At 38.0% G+C, this 13,818-nt stretch overlaps 1 protein-coding gene across 1 annotated transcript in view; it reads right to left on the bottom strand.

Moving 5' to 3' along the window:
• Positions 1-4,811: 4,811 nt before the first annotated feature.
• prmt3 (protein arginine methyltransferase 3) overlaps positions 4,812-13,818 on the bottom strand; it is a 62,482-nt gene continuing 53,475 nt past the window's right edge. Inside the window, exon 16 of the mRNA XM_008405948.2 lies at positions 4,812-5,027. Within this exon, the coding sequence (XP_008404170.1) occupies positions 4,918-5,027 (110 nt within the window). The 3' untranslated portion in view covers positions 4,812-4,917. The remainder of the gene's footprint in view (positions 5,028-13,818) is intronic.

Genomic DNA, 13,818 nt, shown 5'->3' with positions numbered 1-13,818 from the left:
CATTTACAAAGAAATCACGAGGCCTCGTCTCCTCTTCCAGCCATGAGGACAGCAGGCCGCCGTAAAGTGAAACTGCAGACACTAAAGGAAAATGAGCTCCGTAAAACTAACTCGTTATTAAGACACAAAGCTAAATGAATTATTTTCAGTTCCGATCACTTAATTTGTTGTAATTGTCTTTGGGTCAGTTCGCGTTTCCTCCTTCCCTCTAGATAATCATATTTTGCATTTTCGTACAACCGTGACAGTGTGTTTAAAGTAGATGTGACACGTCAATGTTTCGAGCTCCAATTTGACGCAGTTGCCATGACGCAGAGAGCTGTCTGCTATTCCCAGATGGCTCCATTTCGTACTCGAAACGGTTTGGTACGAAATAACTGCACTGGGAAAAAGATAATGCAGCTCCAAATTTAAAAAGAAATTTGATAATTGGTCACAATTAATCAAATCAGGTTTATTCAAGTTAATTTATTAAGTTGTAAAGGTAAACAAATGTAAATAATTTGATTGCTTGAGACCGATAAACACATTCTCTCTGTTTTCAGCGTACAAATAACAAGGTACGAAAAGGCGAATCTACCTGGTTAAACCAATCAGCGGGGGCAGTTGCCCAGGGCGGCAATAAAAAAGGGGAAGAGGTAATTTCTAGAAAATAAAGATAATCTTATTTTTATTCTTAAGTTTGCAAGTATTCCACTGAAAAAAGAACAGAGCTCTAATTTTTTAAGACAATTTTCTACAATTGTAATTGTAACTCATTTCAGTTTGTCAAACCTACTTTGTTTAACACGACAACTTAATACATTTAAAATATTTATACTTACTTACTTGAATCAGTTTAATTTGATACCATAACTTTTTAAAAGCTGGATCACCTCGTTTTCTTTCTTCAGTGATGTATGAATGTGAAGTTTCCCTGGTGAATCCTGGAAACTGGATTATGTGGTTCCTGCTGGAGGGAAAACATCTGATAATTGCTCTCATGTTAATTGTTTGGGGGGCGTGAAAGGAGGGGCTTTCCACAACACCGATCCCGCAACAATCACCTACTAAACCAACAATTCCTGGTCAATTTGCCTCAGAATATCACCTTTTTGTCTTTCTCCTACTTCTGTAAACAAACCACTTCCAGCACAAACTATATGTGTTTGTTTTTCCAATTTCATATATATTTCAGAAATAATTTCATATTATTTTCTGAAGTAAAAAGTAGAGCGTAGTAAAAAATACTCGGAAAAGTAATTTTTTTTCCACAAAAGTTACTTAATTAAATGTAATCGAGTAACTAGTTGCTACCAGAAATAGGAAGAGCAGCTAAAAATTATAGCCATGTAAGAGCTACTTCAATATATTTTAACTCAAGTAAAAGTAAAAGGTAGCAGTCCAAGAAATTACTCAGGTAAGAGTAGAAAAAGTATTTGGTGAAAAGTATACTCAAGTACTGAGTAACTGATCAAATTATTAATCATTTAATATTTAAAAGTTGCATCATCAGACGGACCAAAATGTAAAGTTAAGTGGACATTTTGGCATTTTAAGGCCGGAAATGACAATATTTTTTTTAAGTAACAATAAATAACAAAATCAGGCAAAAATAAAATGTTTCCAAATCAGTTTCTTTCCATAACAAACTTATAAAACTTTAACAAAACCTGCAGGTGTGAGTCTGTGTCTGGTCAATTTTTGGTAAAACTTTTTTTTCCGATAGAAAATCCAGAAATGTTCCTCCAGTAACAGCAGCGATACTTCATAATAAAATTACTCAAGTAAAATAAAAATAAAAATAAAAACTGCTTTAAAAAAGTTACAGGAGTAAATGTAATTGAGTAAATGTAACTAGTTACTACCAGCCTCTGCCTTGGCTGAGCTGCGCTGAGGCCATGCGGGGCAGCTGCGTGTTGCGGGGCAGCTGCGGGTTGCGGGCCGACTCGCTCTCCTCCCCGCTGGATTCAGCGCATGCAGAGACTCTGGCTCCTCTTCATTTGCACGCTGCGCTCCTTCCGCTTGTAAATCTCCCTCCGCTCCAGATAAGAAGCAGAAGCGGCTGTATTAGCCGCCGCCAGGAGTTTAATTACATTGTCAACAGAGAATAATTGTAATTGATTTCTGCTTCTCCAGCTCAGGGACTGACGCAAACGCAATCAGCGCTTATATGATCCCCAGAAACAGTTCGGATGTTTCATTCATCACGCCTGCAGAGAGTGGTTTTTGCACATTTCAGCTCCTAAAAATGCGCATAAATGTAATTTAAATGCACCGAGTTGCTGGTTTGTTCAGCTTTTGTGGACTAATGGGAGTATTGAAGTTATCGTTTGTGAATCTTACATTGACAGAGTACAGAAGTTGATCGAGTAGGCATCACGGAGGAGGAAGAGGAGGAGGAAGAGGAGGAGTGTGGGGTGTTTTCCCGTGTCCCTTTGCGCCTGTTAATTACATGAGATGGCGCAGTTTAATTGATCAGGCTCGCTGTCGCCTGGGAGATAAGAGGCTGCAATCATTGCCAGCGCGAAGGGAGACGGTGATTCAGCAGAGGGGGTCAACCAGAGCATCATCATCATCATCATCATCATCATCATCATCATCATCAGAACCTTCCCAGTTTCCGGTTTATATTCCAAGTTGTTCAATTTTGCAGTCGTGAAACTTGAAATCAGATGTTTTGCCACTACAGGTTGTTGTTGTTTTCTTTTCTGATGGATCTTTTCCATCTGAATCATGTTAAAACCAAAGATCTACACTTTTAACAAAATAATATAAGAAATTAACTTAAATCAAGCTCCCATATCTTGCTGAAAAGTTGCTTGTAAATTATTTTTGTCTTCTTTCAAGTGAACTAAGATATCTGCACTAAAAACTAGAGTAAGATTTTGTGTTGTGTTTTTGCAGTGTATTTGCTTTTAAGCTGCACGCCAGAAAACAGGCTTTTGAGACGCCAGTGTCACTCATTCTAGCGCCATCATGTGGTCAAAATCATCAGACTGAAGAATCAACACCTTCAGGAAACAACCTCCATCAAGGGGATGGTTACTGTCAGAGATGGTAGTAACTAGTTACATTTACTTTTTTTTATTATATTTTGTTTTAATGTACAGCACTTTGTATCAGCTGTGGTTGTTTTAAAGTGCTTTATAAATAAAGTTGGTATGGTATTTACTTGAGTAACTTTTTTAAAAATGTACTCTTGGTACTCTGTACTTTTTGCTTTTACTTGAATTATTATGGATTTAATATTTCACCAAAAACGGAACAAAAATGTTTATGTAATGTAATTTTTTAATTTTTAGTTCTTTGTAGCTTTTTTATTCTTGAGTAATTTCTTGAACAGCTAATTTTTACTTTTACTTGAGTAAAAAGTGTGCTGCAGCAGTGCTATTCTTACTACAGTACAATCTGTAACTACTCTACCCATTTGTGGTTATTTTTTTGCAAACAATATTTAAATTCCTACAATGTTTATTCTAGTTACGTTCTACCTTTTCAAGAGAAATATTAAAACGTCACAATGTAAAACCCAATTTATTACAGACAAGCATCATCCAAATACTAAAAGCAACAAAACTGGGCAAATCAAATCATTAAAAGCAAGATAAAATGACACCAGGTGATGCAAATTTGCCAAAAATAGGTATACATTTTGATTTAAATCATTATAATATAACCAGTTTCATAAAAATAACTCGGAAGAAGCTTCAGAAATGCATCAGAAAACATGACCACTCCAGAAGATTACACGTTTAAGAGTTCAGGATTCATCATCACAGGTAGAAAAAGCCAGAAAAAAATATTTAATTGTAAGCAGAGCTGCTCAGTGGAGTATGTAAAGAGGCTCAAGTCGGCCTCTTTTAAGCTAAAGTACCTTTTAGTATCGTCCCTGGAAACCCGTGGAAGATGGATGATGCTGCCGGCGAAGTCTTGTGCAGCTCAGAGTAAAACAATAAGAGGAAGAAATTCTTGGCAAAAGCACATAATCTCTTCACAACAGAACAGTCAGCTCTGAGGGCTTTTCACATTTTCTACTCATCACTGAATAAAAAAAACAACACATAGCATCTTCTTAGTTTGTAGAGTTTCTGTCTCGTGAGTTTACTTTGAAACAAATAGCAAAGTAAACATGTTTTAAGAGCTTTTTTCTTCAATTGTGTAGGACATAAATCTCAATTTCATATATCTGGGTTTTTCCGCCTTTTGTTTACCGTTTGTAGGTGAGAAATTGAACAAAAAAGTTCAAACCAAAAATCCTTCACACAGGAAATGGCAGCGCTCCCAGGAGTTGCCAAAATGACTAAAGTTTTAAATCACCGGGGATGAGTTGGCTCCAAGCAAGGGAGAAATTATCAGCACTTCCCATCAATCAGCATGAACTCAGTGTGGACAGAGGTCACTTTATAAACCACACACATCTCAACCACCAAGGGAACCATTTTATCGCGTTTCTGCCACCAAAATGAAACTGAAAGTGGGAGTGCAGCAAGGCGAACCGTCTGGAGTTCAGGGGAAGGAAAAAAAAGTCTGAAACTTTGTCATGTGAGAAGCATGAAAGTTTGGTGAATTATCTAAATTTTTAATATGGCAGAAAAAAAGCAAAAAAAAAAATGTAACTGTCAGAATTCTGAGATTAGGATTTATAAAACTTATAAAACCCCAAACAATAAGTGTCGCATCTTTCTTTTTATGCACTTTTATCAGTAAGTGATAAAACAAAGTTTTCCAACTTTGGGAAGAAAAAATGTATCCAATAATATTTTTAACAACATAAATGCTTACAATGACACAAAGAATAAAAATAAATAATTTTAAACAAGTAGGCACAATGCGGATGACCAAATTATCCTTTATTTTGCTCAGGACATGAATTAAGAAAAAAGTAAAATGAAATCAGAGCTATAACTGGTTACATAGATACTATGATGGGTGACATCATTGGAGGCTGTATGTCTGCTTCCTGTCTGGAAGGTCAAAGGTGACAAAGAGTGAGCGCGGATCCTTCTTGTTTTTACGCACGCTGATCTTTCCCTTCAGCTCTTCTCCTGGAGCAAACAGGAAGACAAACAACACACTGGCTTAGATTCACATACAAAATATGGAAGGCCCTGTGGCTCAACAATATGACATTCATAGCTGAAAATATGCTCATGCTACGGAAGAAGAAGAGAGAAAAAAATAATTTTGACTTTAAATTCTACCTCTGTGTCCATCTATGTAAAAATCCCAATATTCTAAAGTGCATGTCAATTATGTTAGCATATGAAAAATAATCACATTACTGTCTCGTCCTTGTTATAGGATTTGTAAACCTGCTATTAATTCACACTGAAAGCTTGACCGAAATTTATTTGGTAGATTTGAGTATTAAGACTGGATTTGAAAAACAACTTATACAATTCTGATTCTGAGATTAAACTCTGAATTCTGCGATTAAAGTCCAACTTTTCAGGAAGAATGTCTGAATTTTGAAAAAAGTAAGAATCCTGAAAATAGAGTCAGAATTTTGAGTAAAGAGACAGAACTTTGATACTAAAGTCAAGATAGTGAGATAAAAGTCTGAATTCTGAAAAAAATAATTCCAAATTCTGAGAAAAAAAAATCACAATTTTGAGAAACGCGTTCTAATTCTGATGAAAAAAGCCAAAATTTAGAGGAAAAAATGGACTGAATTCTGAGAAAAAGTCAGACTTTTGAGAAAAAAGTTACAATTTTGAGAAAAAATAATCCTAAAAAAAAAAAAAGTCAAAATTTTTATAAAAAGTCAGAATTTTGACTCAAACATCTGAGGAAAAATGTCCAAATTTGAGAAAAGATTCCAAATTCTGAGATTAAAGTCAGAATTCTGAGAATAAATAATTGTTTGCCAGTCGTCATGATTCACTGTTAATTTCTTCGTGTGGAAAAATGCACAAAAAAAAAAAAAAAAAACAATTTAAAATGTACATGAAAAGTTAATTTAATTTCTGTTGACTCCAGAGTTCACGCCGCTGCAGCTGGTATTTACTTTTGGGACATTCTCTACGCCATTAAACACAACAGCCTACCAACGCTTCCACACGTCAGACTCGAAGCGAAATGAAAACGCAGCAAAAGACAGAAAACACAGAGTCAGACATCGATCAGAGCGTTCGAAACAAAATGAAAGTCTTCCTGATGCCCTGCAGCAGAACGCTGCTGCTGCTGCTGCTGCTGCTGACTGCGCGAGCTCGGGCCTCTGCAGCATGAGCGCTCTGCTGCTTGCAGAAATGATGATGTGCGTGAAGCCAATATGCTTTAATGTGTCTTAATAAGCAGGACTGTGCATGGCATTGCAGATGCTCTCATATCTCCAGATGGCAGACACGAGGAAACACACCTACAGCGGCGACGCAACGTTGTGACGCATAATCGCTCCGATTAACTTCCCGTTTGACTGCTGGAGGTAAATGAATGTTCAGTGAAACGGCAAACCGGCGTCCTGTCGCGCTGCGCTCCGCTCCGCTCGCAGGTTAGAGGACGAGAGCAGGAAAATGCTGACTGCGCCCGTTTCTCCCGCAACACGTCCGTCGTCGCTGCCGCCACGTCTCACTCGTTACCGTGGCAACGTCACGGACCCGAGGCGCCACGCTCCAGGTCCGACGCCGCTGCTGCAGGGAGAGCAAAGCCCGACAGCGGCGAACAATGCAACACACGTTTCAGTCCTCAAAGTATTTTTAAAAAGTGTCATAATTTTATAAATATTTGTAATTACAATCTACTAAAAATTCATTTTAAATCAACTACTCTGATTTAGAGGAGTTTTATTTGCACCTTCTGCTTTGGAAAATAATTCAAGCTCAGTCAATTTTTAAATTGGATTTACATCTGGACTTTGAATAGGCCATTCTAACACATGCACATGTTGACTGTAGGTTGGAAAGTTAACCTGAAAAACACAAAATCTTTTTAGTAGCTTCTAGTGCAAATATGTTAGTTGACTTAAAAAAAGAACTAAAGTAACTTAACAAGTAACTGCAGGTAGGCGTAAAAAACAAAAAAATAGAAAACATTTTGATCATCTGATCAAAGCTTCTTCTTCCACACATTCTGGTAATTTGGCTTTCTGCAGCGCCTCCTCCTGGTGCTTCTCTTGCAAATTAAAACACATTTTGACTAAGGATTCACCGATTTACTTTTTTAACTTCCGATTCCGATGCAGATATCTGAGGTTTAGTATCGGCCGAAACCGATCCGATACAGAAAATCAGTGCTGAATTGACTTAAAACATTTCTATTTTTTTAAAATAGACATAAATGTACAGAATTATAAATTTATTTGATAACTCTGCACCAGTACGGCACACTTAAGTACACAAATGGCTTCACAAGATTGGTCAAATGTGTAAAATYAACTTTAATTTGTTCAATTAGTGCAATTAGGAGTATAAGAGAAAATGTGAAATACAGAAACTGAAAAACTATCGGTTGACTACCTTGATCAAACATGTATAAAATAACAGCAACAAACCTTTTAAATGGTTTGGAAATGCAATTAGGAGTTATAAATATATTGTAAAATAAATAATAAAGCTTGACATCTAGAAGTAGAACAGATCTGGGTCGGTTTCATTGTCACCGATATCTGATGTAGGATTTTAAAAAATCTTTACTAAAAAAAGAAAGAAAAAAGACGTTTAATGCCACAGAGGCCTGAGCTTTGACAACATTCTGTTACAAGACAGGAAAAAAACGACTTTCCCCCTAAAACAACTTTGCAATTAACCGTCCAAGTAATCCTCAGTGTTTCAGATTGAACTGGTGAAGCATACAAACAATCATTGACAGAATGTGTGTTAAGTCAGGGTGCGACTCCAGCGGCCCTGCCGCAATCAGTCAAACTAAACTCCCCATGGAAGAGGGGCCTGGGAGCTCTGGGTAAACTGGCCGCTCAGATCCCAAAGAGTTAACCATGTGTGGAAATGAGTCGAGGAACGGAGCCGGGCTTTCGCTGCGGCGTCGTACATCACCATGCCACCGTCGTTAAGCACAGGCAGGCCTCTGGAAACAGCTTGTCTCAGCCAAACGCTGCTTTCCTCCATGAAATTACAGTCACAATATGCAGCTCTGCAGATTGGAGCCATTTATGTTACAACCAGTCTGCACACATTTCTACTGCCTCTGCATCCACACGCACTGCATGCACTGGATTTTATTTAGGGGGGTTAGGAGAAACGAGGTGCACACACACACACACACACACACACACACACACACACACACACACACACACACACACACGCACACACACACACACACACACACACACACACCCTTAGTACAGCAGACACAAATCATATTAAAGTAAGAGCAGCACTACTTATACTCAAGCTAAAGTAAAAAGTAGCAAATTACTCAAGAGTAAAAAAGCATTTGATAAAAAAAATGCCACTCAAGTACTGAGAAACTGATCAAAATCAATTATTAAATCATTTGATAATTAACAATTACATCAAACAAACTAAAATATAAAGTTATGTGGAGATTTTATTACCACAACATCTCCACTAAAGATTAAGAGAATAAAGTCAAAATAGCAGAATAACGTCAATGTTTTGAGAATAAACTCGTACAAGAATAAGGACAAAATAATACGAGAATAAAGTGAAAATAATAGAATAAGGTCATAATATTTCAAGAATAAAGTTGTATGAGAATAAAGTCGAAATAATATGAGAGTAAAATTGTAATGGAATAAATTCATAATATTTTAAGAAAAAAGTTGTACAAGAATGAAGTCAAAATAATACAGTAATTAAGTCATAATAATGTGAGGATAAATTCATAATATTTAAATAAAATCATATGAGAATAAAGTTGAAATAATACAATAAAACCATAATAATGTGAGAAAAAAAATCACATTTTAAGAATAAAATCATATTTTAACTTATTTTCTTAGCGTGGCCCTTTGTTCCATCTAAAAATCTAATATTTTTCAACTTCCTAGATCCTCCATCTTTAGTGTAGAGTCAGTAAAAAAAGCAAAAGAAGAAGTTGTGGTACTGTACATCACAAACACCAGCTTCCACACAAATCCAGCCCATGTGTTGAATAACAGCCACAATAAACTCTGAGCTCGACTTTGGCAGTTCAAGGACCTTCAGGGTTTTAACAATGGAGGAAGAGGAGGAGGAGGAGGAGGAGGAGGAGGAGGAGGAGGAGGAAGGCCCAGAGCGCATGGACAAAGCGAGGGTGTGTGCGCGTTGGGGGGCGGGTAGATATGGAAGAGGTCCACCTCCACACAGGACAGAAAAGGTGAGTCATAAAAGCAACACAGACCACATGACCGACCAATAAAAGGCCGGACAGGAACTCACACCCGTATTTTACAGGACCTGAGCACCCGGAGCACGCCTCACCTTGAGCTCAATGGGACTTTAATTCACAAAAAGAAAAGAATTAAGCAGGTAAAAATGTAAAAAAAAAAAAAAAAAAGAAGCTCATCCTTTTCAATAGCGGAGCTACACAAACACACCGGAGCATGACAAATGATTTGCTGTTTAATTTATTACGCTGCCAGCCAGGAGGATTTGCTGGGATGTTTTGTTCCAGGCTGCTGGCTGGCAGTGTTCGCCCCTCTCCCAGCACAAACCTCCCTCAGCAGCGCAGTGCAAGAGTTAATTACTGCTCCGCTCGTACCAACGCATCAAATAAGATCCGGCCTCCGTCACGATAAATCATCACAACATCGAGCAACGCCACGTTTTGGCCTGGGAGTCCTGGAGATGTCGACAACCAGAAGGAGAAGAAAGAGGTGAAGCTTCTTCAAGGTCACTCTCCTGCAGGGGAGTTTGTGGAAGTTTTGTGACGCAGTTTGTGTGCTGTAAAGAACGCCGTGAGAGCCGAGCAGGCAGCCGTTAAAAACTCTATTTTTGGGTTTACGACCAACGAGAGGAGTGGAGGAGCACATCGACACCCAACACTCTTTTTCTCCTCCCATTAAGCTGCTCCAGTCCTCTGGTGTGCATCAAAAGAAATTAAAACTTCATTTCGGAAAATAATTCCAAAAAGTAAAACCTATTTATAACTTTAATACACCAGGAATGACATACTTCAAACATTTCTCATAATTTTGGCCATTAATACCCAAAATTCTCACTGCAAAAACACAAAATCTTACCACATATTTTTGGTCTAGTTTCTAATGCAAATATATTTGTACACTTGAAATAAGATAAAACGAACAAGAAACTTTTCGGCTCGTTTCAAGTCAATAATTCCTTAATATTGATGAAAAAGTTTTAGTTCACCTGGCAAATTATTTCACTTATACCAAGGGAGAAAAGTCCTGTTATAAGATAATCTGCCAGTGGAACTAAAGTACTAAACATTTACTTGTATGTTTGTTTTGTCTTATTTCTAGTAAAATAAGATATTTGCACTAGAAACTAGAAAAAAATACTTGGTAATATTTTGTATTTTTGCATTGCTGTTTAATCTTTTTTAATGTAGAGATGTTGGCCAGCTAGAAGCCTACAGTCACTGAGAAGCAACATTCAGTTTCTAGTTGCCACAAATCTGGAACCAACTTCCAGAGAACTGCAAAGATGCTGAAACGCTGACTTCCATGAAATGTTTAAAGTTTGATTAGTAGCAAGTGCAACATTGCCCAACATATTTGATGATTTTGATGATGGCATTTGACTAGTTAATTGCTTGTTTCATATGTTTTTGTGGTGTAAAGCACTTTAAAATGTGCTATAAAAATAAACCTTACTATTTGCCCTCAACACTTGGTTTCTRCTCCTTTTGCTTGAATTATTGCATCAGCATGGCATGGATGCAATAACAAACCTGTGGTTGTGATGTGCAATTGTACATCTTTGAAAAGCACAAGTGGCACCTCCTGCACAACCAACAAGAATGCCTGACTAAGTGGTTTCAAGATGGCAAGTCAACAACAAAACACTCGTCTTTTSTAGCAGCCATTGTTCAGCACATTCAGTGGTAAAACCAGCTGACCAAACATGCTGGGGTTGCTAGGTAATGGGGCTGGTATTGGCTGGTGTTGCTAGGCAACAGCATGCCAAAAAACAGCTGGATGTTTTTTTTAAGAGTTTGTGTTGTTTTTAGAAGCAGCTGAGACTGAAACAGAAGTACAAAAACAGGCAAAATGTGGATTTTCTACAATAGATCCCCTTTACATTTTTGTGGAAGACACTTCCTGTTGTTCCCAGATGGAAATAACTCAGGACTGCAAAGAAACGGCTTTGTCAGACGACCTCAGAGGATATCCTGCCGTGTTTGGCACTGGGACGTTGGAAATGGATCCACTGGGTTCTGGAGGTTGCAGGGAAAAACCGCTGGGGTTCAGGCTTACTGAAGCAGAGCCCACTGAGGCTCGATTGGATTGTGATCTGTGGGGTTTGAAGGGCGGACCAAAGCCAAAGACTCTCTGGTGCATTGTAGCTTTTTTAAACTATCACTTTAAACTCACTAAACCAAGTATTTATACTTTCCTACACGACTTTTTACACAATTTTTAAGCTTTTCGAGACTCTTTTTTCGATTCCGTTAATAGATAAAAAGGTTTGCTATGAATTTATTGCTGATATTTATTATAGTCGTCATACAATTAATAAATAAATGGGTCAATAACACATTGGATAGGGAATGAAGTGTGGAAATTTTAATACATTTTCTTCAAATTACTTTCTTTTTCCCAGTTAATCCACACCTGGAGAATACAATGTCTTATTAATTCAGTTATAACAAAACATTTTTACCATAAGTAAAAAGATCAGCTATAAACATAGTACATTTTGATCTATATTCAAGGATTATTGACCTAAAACAAATTTCTATCCTGCTGAAAAGTTACATGCAAGTTAGTTTTGTCTTATTCCAAGTAAACTAAGACGTTTGGCTCTGCAAAGACGACAAAAATACTTCGCAAAATTTGGTGTTTTTGAAGCTGGGCATGCAGAAAGAAAAACATAAATGCATTAATTTACACGTTTCTTTTCTTAGAAGTTTGACATCACTTTCGTCTTTCAAAATATGTTTTTCACCTCTTTAATACAATAAAAGTAAATGAAAAAAATCAAGAGTTTTGATTTTATAATCCCACCAATGTTCTGACATGAAGTTGTATTTTGTTCTCCAAGTCTCTGAGAAGCTTTAGGAGGTATAAACACATCTGCGCCAAAGGCACCCTGGCATTTGCGAACAAAGTTGTGCACTGAGTTGATATCAATCTGAAAAACAAACCTGTTTTATGCTTCTCCTTGTAATTCATTGTCCTCTTTTATATCCCCTGAATTGTTTACCTGAGGCAGCAAAGTTTAAAGCGTCCCGCAGCATTTGCGCAGCGTCAGTTTTTGACGTTCTTATCAGGTTGGCAGCAGGCGGCAGCGGCGGCTGAGCGCGGCCGCAGGCTATCGGACATCAGCCACCTCTGTCGCAGCGCGGGTCATTTATTACCGTAGATTTCATCTGATTCCTGCTCAGGAAGTCGACAGCCAGTCCTGCGCTTCACTCATCGGCACATCAGGGGTAGAGGAGTTTGTGTATTGGTGTAAACATTCGCAGAGTGACAGAATTAAAGTTGTCATCTTTTTCATTTATTAATATGAATTTCTTTAGCTCAGGGCATGATGCTTTGTTTTTTGAGATATTTAATTCAATTGTTGAAGTGATTTATTGATTCAATAAGTCAGCCAGAAGCTCTGCGGGTCACTAGTGAAGGAACATTTTTATTTTGTTTTTTACATAGGAAACAGATTTTCCCCCCTAATAACAGTTGCAGTATATAAATAAAATATTTGTTGAAATTGTCACTGTGTCCTGACAGGATATTATGAGAGATAATCTGTAAAAACTAAAATAAATTTCAAGCTCCTCCCATCAATCAAACCACCAACCAGGAGGTGGTTCTTAGCACTGTCAATCATGCCTGTGTGCGTGCCACTTCTCACCCTCTTGTTCTCTGCTACGATGTAGCTTCTCCTCATTAGCACAGCCAGTTGTGAATGCTAAAGCCAGTTAGCATCGCCACCAATGACAGCGGATAAAAGGTTTTCCTGTAATGCTCAGTTGTTTCTCTGCCATTAGCAGATTTAGCAGCGCGTTCCTGAGGATGATTGACAGCAGTAAGACCCCTCTTCTGGTTCTGATTGGTTGTTTTTGACCAGGAATGGTTCATTTCTTCAGAAAGCTATATTACCAATCAGTGTTGTGTTCAAGACCACCTAACCCGAGAGCAAGAAAAGACCAAGACCAAGACCAGAGTGTATCGAGACCGAGACAAGACCAAGACTTTTAGGGTCCGAGACCAAGTCAAAACCAAGACCGAGGGAAGTCGAGACCGAGTCAAGACCAAGACCAGCGCCCCGCGCTACACGACACAAGAAAATGTAAAATATCATCAAAATTACTTCTCAAATTGATCTGAAAGATCCACATTCCCATAAGAACACATAGATATTAAATACTTAATAAATTTAACAAATATTAAATTTAACAAACTCTTTGTTCTGCATTGCTTCCATCTCTGTGCAAAGCAGAACAAAGTTTTGTCTGCGGTGGTCTTGTGCCATCCCTAAAAAGATACCGCCCTGGGTGTTTACCCATGTTGCTCATGTCAGAAACCACCACTGTCTGCACCATTAAACATAGCAATTGAGGCAAAGCCCTGATGCTCAACTATGAACACTGACCAAGGAGCAACAAACAAGAAGTAGATACTTGTATGCCACTAGTTCCCAAACCTTTGGTCCTGCATCCCCCCCAGTGGTTTCCAAACATTTTCTACCTCTCTCCCCCCCTCCCCCCACAAATAGCTGTGTGGTTGAACGATGTGTTTTTGAGGGGGGG

This window comes from Poecilia reticulata, linkage group LG3 (assembly GCF_000633615.1).
Source record: "Poecilia reticulata strain Guanapo linkage group LG3, Guppy_female_1.0+MT, whole genome shotgun sequence".
In the NCBI taxonomy this organism is placed as follows: domain Eukaryota; kingdom Metazoa; phylum Chordata; class Actinopteri; order Cyprinodontiformes; family Poeciliidae; genus Poecilia; species Poecilia reticulata.
The sequence above is the reverse complement of the archived record's forward strand: the minus strand, read 5'-3'. Positions and strand labels throughout refer to the sequence as shown.